Source organism: Pseudorca crassidens, chromosome 5 (assembly GCF_039906515.1).
Source record: "Pseudorca crassidens isolate mPseCra1 chromosome 5, mPseCra1.hap1, whole genome shotgun sequence".
Classification (NCBI taxonomy): domain Eukaryota; kingdom Metazoa; phylum Chordata; class Mammalia; order Artiodactyla; family Delphinidae; genus Pseudorca; species Pseudorca crassidens.
In genome coordinates, this window is record NC_090300.1 from 15,120,288 (window position 1) to 15,141,273 (window position 20,986).

General features: G+C 42.2%; 1 protein-coding gene across 4 annotated transcripts in view; it reads left to right on the forward strand.

The window, feature by feature from the left end:
* METTL6 (methyltransferase 6, tRNA N3-cytidine) overlaps positions 1 to 14,446 on the forward strand; it is a 17,550-nt gene extending 3,104 nt beyond the window's left edge. For 2 of the 4 annotated variants that reach the window (XM_067737420.1, XM_067737422.1), the window contains 3 exons: positions 5,505 to 5,675; positions 11,746 to 11,887; positions 14,084 to 14,446. In XM_067737420.1, the coding sequence (XP_067593521.1) occupies positions 5,505 to 5,675; positions 11,746 to 11,887; positions 14,084 to 14,265 (495 nt within the window). In that variant the 3' untranslated portion in view covers positions 14,266 to 14,446. Of the gene's footprint in view, positions 1 to 5,504; positions 5,676 to 11,745; positions 11,888 to 12,651; positions 12,809 to 14,083 lie in introns of all 4 variants that reach the window. The other 2 variants (XM_067737421.1, XM_067737423.1) reach the window with 2 other exon arrangements.
* The last annotated feature ends 6,540 nt before the right edge of the window (positions 14,447 to 20,986 follow it).

Genomic DNA, 20,986 nt, shown 5'->3' on the forward strand with positions numbered 1-20,986 from the left:
AGTACATGTAGGTCCACTGCATTTCATTTACCTGTTGTAGTATTCCATAGAACGGATATGCCATACTGTAACAATTGCCTTGTTGGTAATTGTTCGAATTGTTTCTAATTTTTTGCTCTTACAAGTAGGGTTAATGTGATCAAAATTGTACACATGCCCCAAAACACATGTGTACACTTATTTCTGTGGTGAATAATAGAATAGAATTCCTTGGAGAAAGGATACATGTTGAAATTTAAGTAGATAATGCCAGGCTTCCATCCAGAAAATTATACCAATTTATAATTTCACCAATAGTATAAAGATATTTTTTCCTCTATGCCCTTAACATTTGACATCAGTCTTCTTTATATCTTCCAATCTTATGGGCAAAAAGTACTGTCTCCAATTATTTATTTATTTATGTTTGGCTGTGTCACGTCTTAGTTGTGGCATGCGGGCTCTTCGTTGCAGTGAACAGGCTTCTCGGTAGTTGTGGTGCGCAGGCTCCAGAGCACGCAGGCTCAGTAGTTGCGGTGTGCGGGCTCTCTAGTTGTGGTGCTCGGGCGCGGTAGTTGTGGTGTGTGGGCTTAGTTGCCCCACGGCGTGTGGGATCTTAGTTCCCTGACCAGGGATCAAACCCACATCCCCTGCTTGATCTGTGACCCAGGATGTGATCTATCCTGGAGAATGTTCCATGTGCACTTGAGAAGAAAGTGTAATCTGCTGTTTTTGGATAGAATGTCCTATAAATATCAATTAAATCTATCTGGTCTGTTATGTCATTTAAAGCCTGTGTTTCCTTATTAGTTTTCTGTTTGGATGATCTGTCCATTGGTGTAAGTGAGGTGTTGAAGTCCCCCACTATTATTGTGTTACTGTCAATTTCCTCTTTTATAGCTGTTAGCAGTTGCCTTATGTATTGAGGTGCTCCTATGTTGGGTGCATATATATTTATAATTGTTATATCTTCTTCTTGGATTGATCCCTTCATCATTATGTAGTGTCCTTCCTTGTCTCTTGTAACATTCTTTATTTTAAAGTCTATTTTATCTGATATGAGTATTGCTACTCCAGCTTTCTTTTTTTTTTTTTTCCAGCTTTCTTTTGATTTCCATTTGCATGGCATATCTTTTTCCATCCCCTCACTTTCAGTCTGTATGTGTCCCTAGGTCTCAAGTGGGTCTCTTGTAGACAGCGTATATATAGGTCTTGTTTTTGTATCCATTCAGCGAGCCTGTGTCTTTTGGTTGGAGCATTTAATCCATTCACGTTTAAGGTAATTATCGGTATATATGTTCCTATTACCATTTTCTTAATTGTTATTGGTTTGTTTTTGTAGGTCTTTTTCTTCTCTTGTGTTTCCCACTTAGAGAAGTTCCTTTAGCATTTGTTGTAGAGCTGGTTTGGTGGTGCTGAATTCTCTTAGCTTTTGCTTGTTTGTAAAGCTTTTGATTTCTCCGTCAAATCTGAATGAGATCCTTGCTGGGTAGAGTAATCTTGGTTGTAGGTTCTTCTCTTTGATCACTTTAAATATATCATGCCACTCCCTTCTGGCTTGTAGAGTTACTGAGAAATCAGTTGTTAACCTTGTGGGAGTTCCCTTGTATGTTATTTGTCTTTTTTCCCTTGTTGCTTTCAGTAATTTTTCTTTGTCTTTAATTTTTGTCAATTTGATTACTGTGTGTCTCGGTGTGTTTCTCCTTGGGTTTATCCTGCCTGGGACTCTGCCCTTCCTGGATTTGGGTGGCTATTTCCTTTCTCATGTTAGTGAAGTTTTCGACTCTAATCTCTTCAAATATTTTCTGTCGATGATTGTTCAGCAGTTAGTTGTGATTCCGGTGCTCTCACAAGAGGGAGTGAGTGCACGTCCTTCTACTCTGCCATCTTGAACCAATCTGATAATCTTTTCCTTTTAAGGTACGAAGGTTTTATGTCTTGTTTAGAAGTTCTGTAATCACATAGATATGCTTTTTTAAATTTTGGTTATGGTTTTTAATCAATCTGGAAAAAGTTTGGCCATTATATCTTCAAGTATTTCTTCAGCTCTGTTTCCTCTTCTCTTTCTAGGATTCCAATTACTTGTATGTTATACCATTTGTATTGTCTCACAGCTCTTGGATGCTGTTTTTTTGTTTGTTTTTAACTTTTTTTCCCTTTCTTCAGTTTGTGTAATTTATTGTCCTATCATCAAGTTCACTGGTTCCTCTTTAGGCAGTAGGCATTCCTATTGATGAGTCCGTCAAAAGCATTCTTCATTTCTGTAACTAAGTTTTTTGTTTTTAGCATTTCCAGTTGATTTGTTTTGTAGTTTCTATCTCTCTGTGAAATTACCTATCTGATCTTGCATGTTGTCTACCTTTTCCTTTAGAGCCTTTAATATGTTAATCACAGTTATTTTAAATGTCCAAACCTGTAGTTCCAACGTATGTGTCATATTTGAGTCTGGTTCTCATGATTGATTGTCTCTTCAGACCATATTTTTTCTTGCCTTTTGGTATGCCTTGTTCTTTTTTGTTGAAAGCCGGGTATGTTATATAGGGCAGTGGATACTGAGGTAATAAGGATTTGTAATAATCTAGACAGAAGTTGGGCTCTATTTGAAGTCTCTTGTTGCTATAGTTACCTGTGAGGTTTGTTGTTGCTATCGGCCTCAGAGACTTCAAACTCCTCTGGTGACTTTGTTTTTGTTGCTCCTCTTGGCTTTGGGTCTTCCCTTTGTGCTGTTCACCATGAAGAGTCTGTCTCTTGCAGCTTTCCCAGCAATCCACTGTTGTTATTACTGGAGATTTGTTGGTAGTATGTTGGGAAAGAGACTGTTCTCTAATGTTCTGATTTTGAACTGCATAATGGACCTGTGTCTTAGGGGTGTGGCCCTCACAAGTGTTTCTGCTTCTCCAGGAATAGAGCTTTTCTCTCCCATTGCTTCCCCGCCTCTGTCATCCTCTGTGGTCTTGAGGCCATTCTCTCTGCAGATTAAGACTAGGTCTGGGAAGAGTAGGGCCCTCCCCCAGTGGTAGTGGTACTCCACCAGTGCCCTAAGGATACAGGCCTCAGTAACCTTTCCCCTGCAGGTTAAACCTTTCCTCCCTTAAAGGAGGTGAGAAAGTCCAGCACCAGAAAGAGCACCATTGTCTCTGTGAGAGCCTGGTGATGTCCTTGGTGGAAACACCTGCAAAGGGTGGAAACATCCCGATGGCTTCATCTGTTTGTCACATTTCTAATTTTCTCTTTCCAGGCTGAAGGCTACTGCCTCAGGTAAGCAAACGCTTGGGTCCTGCATCTCCCTGAAGGCACTTGTTCCCTCCTCAGATTTGGGGATGGCTGGTGGTTCTTTGACCTCTGTTCTTTCATGGGTTCACATAAAGTTGCTGTCTGTCCAGCTTGTTTCCCATAAGGATGGGAGCTACGTCTCTCCACCTCTCTACATCTCTGCACTGGAGCTGCAAGTCTTTTATTACTCCAAGTGGTCTGCTGTCCTCTAACACAAGTGGATAGAGCTAGCTGTTCAAACAGTGAATTGAGTGAGAAATTAGTTTTCCATTCCTGATAATTGTCACCTGTATTATCTCCTTTTTTTTTTAAATTTACTTTTGGCCACATTGGGTCTTTGTTGCTGTGCGCAGGCTTTCTCTAGTTGTGGAGAGAGGGGGCTACTCTTTGTTGCGGTGCACAGGCTTCTCATTGCACTGGCTTCTCTTGTTGCGGAGTACGGGCTCTAGGCACACGGGCTTCAGTAGTTGTGGCACATGGGCTCAGTAACTATGGCTTGTGGACTCTAGAGCACAGTCTCAGTAGTTTTGGTGCACGAGTTTAGTTGCTCCACAGCCTGTGGGGTCTTCCCGGACCAGGGCTTGAACCCATGTCCCCTGCATTGGCAGGTGGATTCTTAACCACTGCGCCACCAGGGAAGTCCCTATTATCTACCTTTTTTTAAATCTAATTGTCATTTTTGTCATCTCTCTTCTGTCATATACACTACTGATCCCTCTTTATACATGGGTCTGTTTGGGGACTCTGTTCTGTCTCAGTGATCTATTTGTCCCCATTCTCAAACCACACTGTTTTAGTACTTCATTTTGTAATGTGTTTTGATGTCCAGTAGTGTGCCTCCTCTTCCATTGTTCTTCATTTAAAAATCGTCTTGGCAGGCTTCCCTGTTGGCACAGTGGTTAAGAATCCACCTGCCAATGCAGGGGACACAGGTTCAAGACCTGGTCTGGGAAGATCCCACATGCCGCAGAGCAGCTAAGCCCGTGTGCCACAACTACTGAGCCTGTGCTCTAGAGCCCGCGAGCCACAACTACTGAGCCTGCATGCTTCAACTACTGAAGCCCATGCGCCTAGAGCCCTTACTCTGCAACAAGAGAAGCCACCACAATGAGAAGCCTGCGCACCGCAACGAAGAGTAGCCCCCGCTCACTGCAACTAGAGAAAGCCCATGCACAGCAATGAAGACCCAACACAGCCAAAAAAAATAAATCAATAAAATAAATAAATTAAAAACAAACAAAAAAACAAAACCCCACAATGTGATATCACCTCACAGCCATTAGGATGGCCACTATCAAAAAAAAAAAAATCATCTTGGCTATTCCTCAAGATTTTCACTTCCAGATGAATAAAATTTACCTTGTCAAGTTTCTAGAAATCTGTGGAGATTCAGTTGAGATTGCATTGGCTTTATAAGAGGTAGAACTGACATCTTTTCAACATTGAACCTTCCCATCCAATAACTTTGTATATCTCTCAATTTATTAAAGTCCTTATTTACATTAAAGAAAAGTTTGATATTTTTTTCCATAATGCTCTTATACATGTGTTGAAACAATGAACCAAAATGTACCGGGAACACACTTGTAGTTAAAAAAAAAAAAAAAAAAGTTAGGTTTTATTAGCTTGCTGCATCAAGGGAAAATATACCCAGAAGAACTGTGGGAGCATCTCAGTAAAGGAAGCCGGAAGGACTTCTCATAGGGTTAAGGGAGCAGAGGCTGGTTTTGGATTATCATCCCTCTAGAGTTACATGCTTCTAAAATGCTCAGTTTGGAATATGTGATAGATTGTGTACACAGTTAAAAATGATTGGTTAATATATAGAAAACAGGTAACCAACAAGGACCTGCTGTATAGCACAGGGAACTCTGCTCAATGCTCTGTAATAACCTAAATGGGAAAAGAATTTGAAAAAGAATAGGTACATGTATATGTATAACTGAATCACTCTGCTGTATACCTGAAACTAACAACATTGTTAATCAAATATACTCCAATATAAAATAAAATTTTTTAAAAGGAAAAAAATGATTTGTTAAAATGAAATCTTGTCTGTTGTAGCAGTATTGAACATTACATGCTTTAATGTGCAAATGGTTCATTACTGTTTTACACAGTTACAAAGTGATCATTGATTTCTGTGCAGCAGTGTACACGTAGAAGTAGGATCTCCTTTTGATGCTGTGTTTTTCTCCATGTATCAACGTGGATGTGGTGTAAAAATTATTTTGTGTTTTTCTCCCCTCTAGCAAAATCCTTTATATGACACAGAACGATGCAAGGTATTCCAGTGTGATCTGACTAAAGATGACCTTCTGGAACACGTGCCCCCGGAGTCTGTGGATGTTGTCATGTTGATATTTGTGCTCTCTACGGTTCACCCTGATAAAATGCACCTTGTCTTACAAAACATTTACAAGGTTAGTAATTGGGAGCCTGCACTTGAGGGTTAGATGTCCTGATCTTTTCACTTACCTTCCCTCTGAGGTTCACGTGCTGTCTCGATTGACAGAGTCTCCCCGTTCTCACGAGGTGGGCTGCGTAGTCAGTGTAGGGAAGAAAGTTCTCCTGCATAAAACATCCACCCTAAATTCTCATTTGCCTGGTGGCCATCGCTGCCCTTCAGAGCTTGGCCAGCCTTGGAGCAGGGATGATTTGCAGCTGCCTAGGATATGTGGAGTCTTGCTGTAAAGTGAGAGGAAGCATAGTTCAGTGCACAAGAGCACACAGTCTGGAGTCAGGATGCCTAGAATCAAATCTGGCTCCCCTAATGTAGGCAACTTCCTTTACCTTTCTGAGCCTTCATTTCATTACCTGTGGAACGTTGAGATAATAGTTCCTAGATCTTAGGATTTGGGGGAGATTATATGAGATGTGTTTTAAGTGCTTAGTGCAGTGCCTAGAAATGGTGAGTGCTCTTTAAATGTCAGCTGTGGTCGTCATTGTTGTCACTCCCATCATTGTTGTTAGACTGGGGAGAACCCAAGCTGCTGTGGCCACCAGGAGGCTGCTGCAGCACTCAGGGAGTAAAGCATCACTCCTAAGTCAGGTGACTCAAAACAGGCCACCTTTTCATTCTTCTCTGGGCCTCAGTTTTCTTGTCTGTAAAATGGGGGTGTCTTTCACTCATGGGGTTATTGTGAGATGCAGGTAAGATCAGGTTCGAGGTGCTTTGTAAACTACAATAGAGGCTCTCTTAGCTGTACAAACGGTGGGTAACCATGTTGATTAACTTAAAATCAACTAAGTCGAGAAATGATTTTTACAAATGGTACCTTCTTGCTGTAAATATTTTATTATAAGTTAAAATATGTTAATACTCACTTATCATTCTTTTCATGTAGAGCCAAGGCCTTTTCTTTGAGGATGGGGCCATTTATCTTACATAAAGAGTTTTGGTTTCTTTATAGCAAGAACTTAAAAACAATTGAAAAGTAATATGAGAGCAGATTCTTTTATATTTTTACCCAGACTTTCATTGTTGATTCTCCCACGCTTAATTAAGCAGAGTTTGTTCAGTGCTTGTTTAACAAGTCTTTCCAAAGTAGTCAACATACTTTTCATAGGAAATAAAACTGCCTTCTGTTCACGTTCATATTGCATTGTTTATATACTTGTATATAATGATAAATCTCAGAACAACAGCACAAGCAAGCTTGGGAATGAACACCAGTGACTGATGGGAGCACCAGCTCCCCGGGAGGCCCTGGAGTGTAATGGCGCATGATCTAGAGAGCCTGGGAGCCTCACCTGCTCAGGGGGTTGTGGCTTCAGTCAGTTTACAGAGAGAATGGAAAGTGTCCAGCAAGCTGAGGAAGTGGACATTAGCTGAGAGCCTCTGTATATGTAGAGCTGTACATTAAAATTTAACCCTGGTTCGTGATGTTTTAAAAGAGTAGCGAGGTAGAAATTTCAAGACGCTGGAAACCTGTTAGGGAATAACTATTCTCACTGAAAACAATTTTTTAAAAAATTCAGATGGTTTTAGCCCTCTGCTTGTGAGGTTTTGTAAGGTTTTTTTCCTCCTTACCTCTCCTTTCCCTGCCCTGGCATATGAACAGATGAGAACCCAGCGTATATCCACAGATAGGCATGGGACTTAAACCAGGTAAAGAGGGAAGAGGGGACCGATGGGAGGATCCCTGATTTGATGACTCAGGTGAAGGTGAAGGTTTATGAAAGATGGGGAGTTAGAGAAAGAGCTGGAAAAATGGTGGAGGGGGTGGTTGGAGAGTTACTTGTGTGACATTGAGAGTATGAAGGGGTTATACTTTACAGTGTTGACAAGACCTTAGGACATTACTGTGGGAGCGAGTGATTAAGGTAGGGTGGAGGACGAGATCTTTGGAAGAGAGAAGCTCAAATCATTGAGGCCAGCATATTTGGAAGCATAATCCGCATGCATGTTGAAATTGATGGGAATTAAGAATGGAGTAGTATGAGGATAAAAGCATAAACCAGGAGACGCATTCATCATGAAATGGAGGGAAATGATCCTGGAACTAATAGATGACTAACAATAAGGGATAGTGGGTGATGTGATCTGATGACAGGAGATTCAGACATGAGGCTTGGGGAGGAGAAAGGGGAATGCACAGAAAGTAGCAGTGGGGCAAGGAGAACCCCAGACCCTTTCCCACGCCCAGTGATACAAGGACCATGGGAGAAAACACAGCCTGACTTGAGAGGTTGCAGGGAAAACTGCGTCCTCAGGGGACAGTCAGGTTTTTGTTAGCACAAGAATGAAGGGGACGTTCAGGATACCGTGATTTGATGGAGGGTTTTGGGGATTAGGAAGGAGTAGGAGGTAATAGGGGCAGAGTAAGGAGTGTCTGGAACTTTGCTGGGGACGAGAGTGCCCACTGTCAATATTCTATCCATCATTATACTGGAGGTCCTAGTCAGCTGGAAAAGACCAGAAAAAGGAATAAAGGGTTTTAGAATGAGAAAGAAACAGAACTCATTATTTGCAGATAATATGATTGTCTAATGAGAAAATATTAACAGAATTACATAAGTGTAAGATGAATGTACTCAGTGCCACAGAACTGTACACTTAAAAGAGAATAACATGCATTGTGCAATCTTACTTTTCCACTTCATGTTACGTGTTTTGTTTTACTTCTTTGTTTGATTTTGAGTTTTTTGGTAGACCTTTTTTTTTTTTTTGAGGAAATTGACAGCTGATTTTAAATTTACATGAAGGAACAAAGAGTCAAAACACTCTTGAAGAAGAAGGCAATGGGGAGATTTGTACCCTACCAGATATAAAGGCTTGTTACAACTACAATTATTAAGACACAGTGGTATTGGCAGAGGGACAGACAAATTGACAAATGGAATGTGATAGCTTAAAAGCAGATCCATATATATATGGAAATTTGATAGTTGATAGAGGTGACATTGAAGATCCCTGGGAAAAGGACTGCTCAGCAAATGATTCTGGGACTGTTGGTAGGCCACGTGAGAGAAAACCAAAATTGTATTCCTACTTCACATCCTATACAAGAGTCATTCCAGGTGGATTTAAAGACAAATGGAAAAGACAAAAGTTTAAGCCTTTCAGAAGAAAATATAGGAGAAAATCTTTGACTTCAGAGTAGGGAAAAATTTTCTCAAAGATTCAGAAACATTCTATGCATAAAGATGATGGTAAAAAAAATTAAGTTTCTGTTCTTCAAAAGACAGTATAATACAAAGAAATTGAAAAGACAAGGTGGGAAAAGTAACTTAAAATCTACTCAACTGAGGGACTTCCTTGGCGGTCTAGTGGTTAAGATTCCGAGCTTCCACTGTAGGGGGCATGGCTTCGATCCCTGGTCGGCCTAGTATCCAGAATGTATAAGGAATTCCTGAGTAACAGTAAGAATGACAATAGAAAAATGAGCAAACAGTCATGTTACAGAAGAGAACACACACATAGTTAACATATGAAAAGATAACCTCAATAACCCAGGAAATGGAAAATAAAACCATAATGAGACACAATTAGATTAATAAAGTTAAGTCTGACAGAGCCGGGTATTAATGAGGATATGCCTATTCTTGATTTAAATGGAAACATACAGCATGTTATCTATATTTAGTATATAATGAAGTGTTATATTAAAAGAAAAGTTAACTTGAGCTGTCCCAGTCCATACCTGGCCCCTTTCTTATAGTAACAAATTCCATTTCAGCAGTCTTCCTGTTTTTACCACCCAATAGAAATCCTTTTTCAGCTGAACTGGAATGAGTTCACGGCAGCAGTGTGATGCTGTCATGCATAGTCAGTCACTGGTTCATTAATTTGAGACCATGTGCTTCATCAGGAAATTACTGGAAGAAGCGAGCTCTCAGCCTCTGACAATCAGGCACCCTTTGGGCAGCTCTGCAGTCTTGCTTGATCAGCTACAGTAATAAGCTGTTGTACAGTAGAGATAATTACTCTAGGATGTTAACACCTGAGAAATTTTAAAACCACATAATTTTACACTGAAAGGCAGCCTTAAAGTTGAATTCCCTCAGTTTTGGAATAGAACGGTAAAATAAAAATAGACCAAATTTGTCATCAGAAGACGAGATTTTGGTTTTCCTGTGCCACTGACTTGCCTTGAAAGCCCAGGCGAGTCACTTGTACTCTGAGCCTCACTCAACGTGGAGTGGGTCTGGTCGACCTCACCTGCTTTCTTCCTGGAGCTGTTGGGAGGGTGAGGAAAGCCGGTGGCTGTACAGCCCCGCCATCAAAGGAGGTGTTATACCATAATTACTGTCTTACGGACGAGAAAATACATTCAGAGGGATGAAATGTTGTCCATGGTCATTCAACCAGTTAACAGAAGAGCTGGGATATGGACCAGGATTTCCCAAATTCCTGAGCAAGGGTCCCATGCAGGCTTTCCTTCCCTCTGAAATTAAGAATGATTTCTTTCTCACATAGACTAAAATTTTCAGACTTTTTCCTTCTCAATTATTCACATTTTAAAATTTAGCATTTCTGACCAAGGTATGAATGTTTTTATCGAAGAGGCACTTTACTGACAATATTTTAAATGCATGCTAGCGTTGATAAGAATTCGCTAAATGATGGAATTCCCTGGCAGTCCAGTGGTTAGGACTCCGTGCTTTCAGTTCCGAGGGCGCGGGTTCGCTCCCTGGATGGGGAACTAAGATCCCACAAGCCATGGGGCGTGGCCAAAAACAAAAGAATTTGCTAAATGAGAAAATCTGCAGCACACTTGGAAGTATTATGGGCAATCTTTCCTATTCTATTCAGGAAGAGGAAACATCAAATTACATCAAAAATCTATAAAAGGTGCTACATGTCATGTCTTAAAAATCATCTTGTTGATGTGATGGGGCAGAATATATTTAATAAAATCAATGCCCCCTTTGGAAGTCCACTCTTATTTGGTAAAGTTACGCAGTTTGAAAGAATCCCCGCATAAAAAGCAAGTGTCACAGCGAGTACCACTTTCTTTTCATTCTGAAAAGCATATGGCTATTTGCTGTGTAAGAGAGGGGCAGTTATACCACTCCCGGCGGATTTTACCTTCCAATTTTTGAGACATCTGCTCTGTGACAGCTATTTCTGAAAGGCTGTAGTGAGGGACTCCCACCGGAGCCTGACACTGGTCCCTTCTCTACACACTGCACTAGCATGAGGATGCTTCGCTTCAAATCAAGAAGTGCAGCAGTGTGGGAAGAATACTCAAGTTACCCCTGCCCTCACAGCCTCTCTTGTCTTGTCAGTAGTGAGGACAGAATTGGAATGACACCCCCCCGCCCCTACTCTGCCCAGGGCTAACAAACATCCCTGATCCTGCAGTGTGATGCCTTTAACCCCAGCTTGAGTCCTGCCCCCCCTCCTTAGTAGCTTTTGTATGATCATGGGCAAATCACTTCCCTCTTCTGCTACCAGTTTCCTTATCTCACAGAGGATAATCACACTCCTTCCTTCCTTCCTCCCAGAATTGTGTGAAGACCCAATGAGAAAATGTCTGGTAAGCTATAGAGGGCCGTCCACTGTTAGCGTGGTGGGCAAGCCATACAGAATTGTAGCGTGGGAGACCAGAGCTGAGACTCAGGATGAGGAAGCCCAAAAAACCAGTAAAAAGTGAAAATGACATAGTATTTTTTTAAAGAAACAATTTGACTGCAGGGTCATGGATTAGGAGATGGCTAATAAAATGGTGGGAGAACGTGCTTTAGTGAGGGTATGATTGTTTCTTCTAATGTCTTTAACACTTTAATTGTGTGACACTGGACCTTCCACAGAGCTCTCATTAGTGCTCAGGAAGTACCCCTCCAGTGCACAGGACACTACCAAGTCTTAGCACACCTTTGCTTATCAGGCCCTTTTTCTTCATAGTATGGGTATTGCAGTCTGGCCCCTTTCATAACTGTCACAAATGCAAGTTATTTTAATCCCTAAATTAATCAGGTTTTATTTTATAGTAAGCTCTGTTTGACTGGGTCCCTGAATTACGTGCAGCCTGTTTTGTTTCGTAGGTATTAAAACCAGGCAAAAGTGTCTTGTTTCGCGACTATGGGCTGTATGATCATGCCATGCTTAGGTTTAAAGCCGGCAGCAAACTTGCAGAAAACTTTTATGTTAGACAAGATGGAACCAGATCGTATTTTTTCACTGATGGTAAGATTGCTGGAATCTGTCTTGACTGCTGTTTCCTTGATTGCATTGTCACTATGGTACCAGTTGGAGTGGGGGTGACTGTACCCCCCTTACAAGCACAAGGTCCCAGAACAAGCCCGCTCACATGCACCACTTACCAGCCCTGGCTGTGAGCTCACCGGCCGCCTCTGGTGACCGTGTCCAGTTAGTGAGCCGGATCAGTGGACAGGCTCTGATGCGCCGCCATGTGGATGACGCCAGGAGCTGCGCTGGAAAGAGGGGAGAGCAAACCAGAATCTTCACTTCGTTCACTCAGGCATAAAGCAAATAGGACAGGGTAGTGCCTTGAGATTACTTGAGTCTCACAAAGGTAAGAAATCTTTTTCTATAAAAGTGATTGAGGGACTTCCCTGGCGGTCCAGTGGTTAAGACTTTATCTTTCAATGCAGAGGGTGCAGGTTCGATCCCTGGTTGGGGAGCTAAGACCCCACATGCCTCGAGGCCAAAACATCAAAACAAAAAACAAGCAATATTGTACAAATTCAATAAAGATTTCAAAAATGGTCCACATCAAGAAAAATCTTTAAGGAAAAAAGTGATTGAAACTTTTTACACAAATTTGCTATAGAGGGGTCTTTAAAAGGTCATTTTTGATAAGAAAACCATCCAGACACCGAACATGATTTTAAAACCATCCAAACACCGAACATGATTTTAGTCTTTTAGGTAGTTTTTTTTTTTTTTGGTACGCGGGCCTCTCACTGTCGTGGCCTCTCCCGTTGCAGAGCACAGGCTTCGGATGCGCAGACTCAGCGACCATGGCTCATGGGCCCAGCCGCTCCGCGGCATGTGGGATCTTCCCGGACCAGGGCACGAACCCGTGTCCCCTGCATCGGCAGGCGGACTCTAAACCACTGCACCACCAGGGAAGCCCTCTTTTAGGTATTTTGAACGTTAGTTTTAAGCCTGTTAAATACAGGTATACCTCGTTTTATTGTGCTTCGTGGATATTGCATTTTTCGTAAATGGGATGTTTCTGACAACCCTGTGTCGAACAAGTCTATTGGCACCATTTTTCCCACAGCATTTGCTCACTTCATGCCTCTATGTCAGATTTTGGTAATTCTCGCAATATTTTGAACTATTATAAATTATTATATTTCCTATGGTGATCTGTGATCAGTGATCTTCGACGTTACTACTAAGACTCACTATAGGCTCACATGATGGTTAGCAATTTTTAGCAATACAGTATTTTTTAATTAAGGTATACACATTGTTTTTTTAGACACAGTGCTACTGCACACTTAATATACTACAGTATACTGTAAACATAACTTCACATGCACTGAGAAACCAGAAAATTCGTGTGGCTCGCTTTATTGCAGTATTTGCCTTTATTGTGGTGGTCTGGAACCGAACCCACAATATCTCTGAGGTATGCCTATAATCTGAACCATAAGATAATTACCTTCTTAAGCTCTAATTTTTACAACATTTGTATTTCTTGAAGTGAAATATTCTCTTAAAGCTAAAAATGAGTGATTACCATTAAAACTACAAAACCATTAAAAATGTACGGTGAAAATTAAAAATTTGTTTTAATGTTTTGGATTCATGAAATTTGATTAAACCAATTATAAATGAGAAGATGCAATAATATCTGCAAAGTGCTTCAGAGCACATTCTTTGGAGTAATGCCCTCGATAAGAGTCTTTGTTTTTGCTACGTAGCCATTCTGTTTGTTTCACTTAATGTGTAGTGATTATTACTTGGATTAACTTTTCCTTAAGGTATGTCACTATCAGATGATTTTTTTTCTCCCCACTTTGGTCACTGATTTTCCTCCTTCATGTTAGCATAGATGAGGTGCTTGATGTAAACAAATTGAGCACACACGCACTTTGCATGAGTACAGCCAGTCTGGAATTGTGTTTCTTTTTACTCAGACTCTTGTCCTTGGGGAATCACAGTAGGGCAAGGAGGATGTACTCCAGGTTGTTCTTAAACTTTTTTGCTTATTGTTTATTTGGGAGTTTTTGTTTGACAGGGAGAAGTAGGAGTTTGTTAACTTTCCAGAACAAAATCTTTACCTTTTAGTGTTGAGGTTCTCCTTCCATTAAGGATGCCCTGTCTCAGCCTCCCGCCCCCCTCACCACTGCTCAGCGGTGCAGTGGAGTCCAGACTGCGAGCGCTGTCGATCTGCTTGTCTTCTAGAATTCCTGGCACGGCTCTTTATGGACACAGGTTACGAAGAAGAGGTGAACGAGTATGTGTTTCGTGAGACGGTGAATAAAAAAGAAGGCCTGTGTGTACCGAGGGTTTTCCTTCAGAGCAAGTTCCGAAAGTCTCTGAAGAACCCAACTCCTGTGACCCCGCGCCTGGGCCACGAGTCCTGACCTTTCACGAAGTTGATGTCTGTGCCTCCCCTTGAAGAGGAAGGTTTAAAGTCACTCTTTATTTTGTGTACTTTTATATTTTAACTTTTTAAAATGAATATATATACTTTTTATATTAAAAGGTAGCAAGTGTGTGTGTGTTACAGAATTGTAAATAAAATTGCAAGACCTGAAGAGGAAAGTTTTATGGTATAAAGTGATTTAGCCATGTTGTCTTAAGATTCCACAGAGGAAAGCACGAGGGCCCTGTAGCACTTAAAGAGACCCATGTCATTCATTACTCCTGAAGTCTGTAAATGTGTCTCTAGGCAGCATGTCAGACAACCCTGTGGAAAAATGAGGCCAAATAGACTAAAATAACCCAGCCCTGTGTATTTTTAGCTTGAAGGATTGTTCTCTTCTCTTCTTTCTCCAGTGTCTCATGTTTGCCCATTTCCCTCTGCTTTGGTTCATTTTATGCGCCTCCTTAGGACCAGTGTCCACAAATGCCACTTTTGCATTGGAGGTCTCAGGAACACCCCATGGCTCCCTGCTTCGTTCTTGAGACCGTCTGTAATTGGGCCAGTCCCTGGCCACAGTGCCCTGAGGGAGACGGGAAGGCCATCCCCTGTCCCAGCTCCCCACTGGGAAATGAGGCGGCAGCAGCTAAGAGGCAATGACTGCCATGGCTAGTTGCTGAGGTGGCATATGGGAAAATCCTCAGATTGGTCTGCTGACCTGTTTCCCAAGCATTCCTGTGTAATGACTTTCACTTTTAAAATGAAATCAGAGTTCTTTTGGCCTGCTAACAAAGCTGATCCTGTAGGCCATGATGTTTCCTGTTCATGAGAATGGTTGTCTTGAGTGTACTGCCTGGACCGCACACACAGCCAGCTAGGGCCCTTCAACACCAAACACATTTGAAGGGGAGGGGTCCCTGTGGGGAGGGGCTGGCCAGTAGTCATAGCCGTTCTATACAATTAGAGTCAGCCCTGCCGCTCCTGGAGAGAAGAGGGACAGGCAGTGAGGCTCAGGCGGCATGCTTGCTGGGTGTCCTCACTCTGCCATCTGTCCCTGACTGCTTGGGAGGGCGCTAAGGGGCAGGGGAAGCAAGAGGCGCCCCTGTCTGTTGCTGGTCTGTTGCTTTATGTGTTCTCTCCCCTTCTTTTGAAGGCTGGAGGATGGCTATCCTGGGTAAGAGCAGAACTGATGAGGACTAGTACAGAGTTGTCCTTTGAAATCAGCTTGTAAAGAAGATGAACCTGGTGGGGGACGGGGACTCACGGGCTTCCTCATGGAGCGAGGGGCAAGCCCACCCCCAGAGCAATTTGTTGGGGGAGAGCCTCGACCAGCCCCAGGCTCCCCGCCTCCAGTCCAGAGCTCTTTCCTCCAAGTGGCTCCAGCAAGTGCATCCCACACCCAGCTTCAGCCCCAGAATGCTGCTAAATGCCCCCTCCTCGGAAGTCCTTCCACCTGTTTCCTCCACTAGGTCTGACCAATGTCACCTGGGTTTTAGTGGCTGAACTGGATAAAAACAGGATATTTAAAGTAGAAAGTGGGGAGCAGTGTGGTGTAGTGTAAGCGTGGGCTTTTGTTGTCAGAAGTCAGTTGTGGCCTCACCACTCACTGTTTGAACCTCAGATTCCTTACTTGTAAGACATGGATAATTGTCCTGAGACCTACCAGAGGTGGCTGATCTGGCCGACCACGTGCCCTGGAGACGGGAGTGACTCTAAAGCAAGCCGCACAGGCTGACGAGGACCTGGCCATAAGAAAAGGCCCCTCTACCTTTGCCAGGAGTTGCCTGAGGGGATGCCTGTAAATGAGGCCCACGGTTTCCTCCAAGCACAACTTGGAGTTGTCTCTGTCCTCAGGAGCCATGATGGCCCCAAATTCCTGCCCCATAAAGGAAAGGCTGCAGATTTTTCACCTGGAATATTTAAAGCTGGCCTAATGACACGCACACCTCTGACACCCAGCCAGGTAACCTCTCAGTAACCCCACTTTAAACTGTGGTTGTAAAACATACTTCTAGTTAAATGAATGCAGTGACATGTCTATCATGGTTTGGGCCAGTGGATTGGGGTAAGAAATAATAAAAACATGGCTTCAGTTCTCTTGCCTCGGCGCCCCCGTGTTCATTCTCCCTGGGACACTTCCATTACTGCACCCCAGATTAAGACAGGGGAGCAGAATCTTCTGCTGGTTGGGTGCCCGGGAGATCCAGGAAAGCAAGGCCACAGTGTGTTTAGTAGCAAAACTCTGTGACAGCATTTGCTAAATCATAGACTGTCAAGAGTCAACCAGTATTGCCTTGTCTTCACAGGCAGAAAATAGCCCCAGAAGGGTAGTGAGTACTGGTTTACAGTGCTATAGAAAATAGCGTAAGTACTATAGTGCTCTTTAGTAAGGTATATATACCATATATAGTATAGAATATATATATTATACTATGCAGTGTATACTGTATACGATACTATATGGTACTATTAACTTCATTCGAGTTTTTGATATATACTACATACAACAATAACGCTATTTGGAATATAAACATCTGGGTTCAAGTCCAGGACTTGGCCCATACAAGTAGTCAACTTCTCCAAGCCTCAGTCTTCCCATTTCTAAGACTGAGATCCTGTTACCTGTAGCACAGGACTGCTACCAGATTAAATGAGTGCTTCATTTACTATAGAGTTACAGTCAAGTGCTTGTTATTTCTATTAGTTTGTATTCCCCAAGAAAATGACTTAATCCATACTCCTCTTCACGAAGCGGTCATATTTAATCTGACAGGGCCCTTTGAAAGGGCCCAGGATTTGGATGAGCCACCACAAGGTGGCGCTAGGTGCCAGATATTCCCACTAGCCTCAGCTGGGCCCCAATCTTAATTGCAGTTAAAGTGTGTCCATTTTTATTGTCTTTGAAGAGGAAGGGAAATGCTTGCAAATGTGTTTTCTAGGTCAACTTTAGCTCATAAGATCAATTTTGGCCTCACAGTGGGGATAAGAAAGCAAGGGTGCTCTTCTCCAGCACTCATTCTACTTTGCCTGGTGAAGGCAACATTTTTAGGCAATGGGCTCTGAAAGTGTCTACAAGGCCTCACCCCTCCTCATCCTCAAGTGGTTCTGTGGACTTGCTTTTACGTTACCGGGGTTTCAAGCAAGAGAAGGGACTGCAGCGTGGACACTTGTTTGCCTCACACGTTATTCAGTTATCTTTGACAGGCTTCGGTTCTCTATTTCACAGCTGTCAATCAAGGGAGGGAAAATTGTGAAGTAAATCGTGTCTACCAAGAGAGTGTTTTCCAGGACCAGGTTTGCTGTTGGGGAGCAAATATTTAACAGAAACTTAAATAGGCTCCATTAATGAAACCAAAAATAAAATTAGCTGTGTTTTCACTTTTCCTTTCTGCCCTTCTCAGATGTGTGGCATTTCATTAGATAGTATTCAGTAGGTACCGGCTGGGCACAGGGTCCCGTGGGGTCACTGTGGCTGGAGTACAGGATTGGGAAGGGAGGCAGTGCGGGCACATACTGAGAGGTAGCCCTGGCCGAGTCTTCACTCAGCCAAAGCAAGACAGCTAGGAAACCAAATACAAACACAACCACCAGAGGAAAGAGAAACAGGAGGAAAGGCTATGGGAAACCTGAGCGTGACAACCGTCATCATTTAGAAAGAATATTTCCACATTTTCACAGTAGAGGCATCATACGCTGTGGTCTGGGGCATGGCCGTGAAGATGAGAACGTGACACACAGCTCCTTTAGAGTATCTTACCAAGCACATCTAGAAAAACATCAAGACTAGCAAAATGAGACAATTCCCAGAGGAATTATAACTGCTAAAAATATGGTCAACTCTAGTTAGAAATAATCACAAATTAAACTGAGACTCTCCTTTTTCCTACCAAATGGATAAAGCTTAAAAAACAATACTCCACGCTGGTAAAGAAATAGATGTTCAGATTTGTTCAACTACAGCTGATACTTTTTCTTCTTTATACTTTTCTGAAGTTTCCATGATTTCTGTAATGAGCATATATTGCTTTTACATTAAGAAAAAAAGTAATCTAGCATCCTCAGAACTCCTTTGAAAACCTCGTAAGTTAAATGAACTAAAATCCTTGTGACAAATCTGCTAGAAATACCTTTTTAACCTTTAAGATTCTTACCCACCAGGAACTAGAAGACACCTCCCAGGAGTAAGAGAATGGGTATCTTAGGATATTCTTTTTGTTCCCAGTGCTCTGGACTCATGGGGAGGTGCCTTGGATGGGGGATTTTCATCTGTTGGGCTGGGCCCTCCATGGCTGCTTTGAATTTGGAAATGCATATCCTTCAGTTCCTTGGGGAATTTTACTCGAAATTTTTATTTAGTTATTCCTCACCACTACCAACACACACATACAAACACCCCACATGTATTTTCTCTCTTTCTGGAACTCTTATTAAAATGTTTCACTTCCTGAACTCATGCCATAATTTTACAATCTGTTCTCTCCTTCTCTGCCATCTCTCTTTCTTAACATTTTGCTTTCTGGGAGATTTAGCTCACAGTCCTTTCATTGAGTTTTTAAATTTCTGCTTTCACAATTTTAATTTCCAAGAACCTTTTTTATTCTTTCAGTGTCCATTTTATTTTATAAATTTATTTATGTATTTATGTATGTATGTATTTATTTATTTTGGGTATATTGGGTCTTCTTTGCTGCACGCGGGCTTTCTTTAGTTGTGTCGAGCGGGGGCTGCTCTTCATTGCGGTGTGCGGGCTTCTCATTGTGGTGGCTTCTCTTGTTGCAGAGCAACGGCTCTAGGCATGCAGGCTTCAGTAGTTGTGGCACACAATCTCACTAGTTGTGGCTCACGGGCCCTAGAGCGCAGGCTCCATAGTTGTGGTGCACGGACTTAGTTGCTCCGCGGCATGTGGGATCTTCCCAGACCAGGGCTCGAACCCGTGTCCCCTGCATTGGCAGGCAGGTTCTTAAACACTGTGCCACCAAGGAAGCCCTCAATGTCCTTTTTTTTTTTAACAATGTTTTTATAATTTATTTTATTTACTTATTTATTTATTTTTGGCTGCGTTGGGTCTTCATTGCTGCACATGGGCTTTCTCTAGTTGCGGCGAGCAGGGGTTACTCTTCGTCGCAGTGTGCGGGCTCCTTATTGCAGTGGCTTCTCTTGTTGCGGAGCCCAGGCTCTAGGTGCGCGGGCTTCAGTAGTTGCAGCTTGTGGGCTCAGTAGTTGTGGCTCATGGGCTCTAGAGCACAGGCTCAGTAGTTGTGGCGTATGGGCTTAGTTACTCCGTGGCATGTGGAATCTTCCCGGACTGGGGCATGAACCCGTCCGGGTCCCCTGCATTTGCAGGCGGATTCTTAACCACTGTGCCACCAGGAAAGCCCTGTCCATTTTTAAAATAGCAATTTAGTCATGTTTCATGGAAGCAATGAAGAAGTCTTCTCTGATCTAAGGCATATACTTTCCACAGGGGCAAAGTTGTCCCCCAAAGGGGCAAAAATCGGTTCTTTGGGGGTTGGCAAAAAATATTAGATATTACAATATTAGATATTACAATAAATTGCAGCCCTCCAAAACTCAACCATATTTGACAAAATCATATTCTTTAATATTTAATTTCTGTCATTAGGAAAAAATAAGTTTTGATTCTAATTTTTCTCCTTAGAGATGTAGTTTAGTTTTCATCTCCCTATATAGTCTCCCTATCAGTCTAGATTCTCCAGAGAAACAGAACCAATATATATAATTATATATTGTATGAATAATAATATATGTATACATTATATAATTACATAACATAAATACATAATTGTATATTTTTTCCTTAGTCAGCTTTTTATTATGATTTTGTTATTTGATTTTATCCACACAGTTAGATGTTCAAGTTCTTTATCCACTCAACCAAGTGGAGACATTTAATAGACAGACAAATGGATGGATTTGGGGGTATATTAAGGATAATGTAAACTGATAGCAAAACAATAAGTGTCTGACATTTAGAGAGGGAAAAACAAGCGGAATGAGAAATTCACAAAAAAAGCAAAGAGATGGGTAATTTAAAAATAAATAAGTAACTAAATAAGGAGAGAGAGAGAGAGAGAGACTGGTTTACTATAAGGAATTGGCTTACACAGTTATGGAGGCTGAGAAGTCCAGGATCTACAGTTATCAAGCTGGAGGCTCAGGGGAGCAGAGAGTATAGTTCCAGTCCAAGTCTGACGGCCTAAGAAGCAAGATTGTTGATGGTTTAAGTTCAAGTCTGAGACTGAGTCTGAAAGCAGGAGAAGACCAATGTCCCAGGTCAAAGACAGGCAGAGAGGAAAATTCATTTTTACTCAGCCTTTTATTCTATTCAGGCCTTTAACAGATTGAATGAGGCCCACCCACACTGGGGAGGGCAACCTGCATTACTCAGTCTACTGATTGAAACATTAACCTCATCCAGAAACAGCCTCACAGACACAGTCAGAAATGATGTTTAACCTATCTGGGTATTCTGAGGCCCAGTCATCACACTCCATTTCCTTTTTTTTTTCTTTCCTGTTTTGGTCTAAACCTTTATTGTTAGGGGCTGTCCTCAGGTTTGTGGTGATCCTTGGTTTTCCATTTTTTTTTTTTTTTTTTTTGCGGTACGCGGGCCCCTTACTGTTGTGGCCTCTTCCGTTGCGGAGCACAGGCTCCGGACGCGCAGGCTCAGCGGCCATGGCTCACGGGCCCAGCCACTCCGC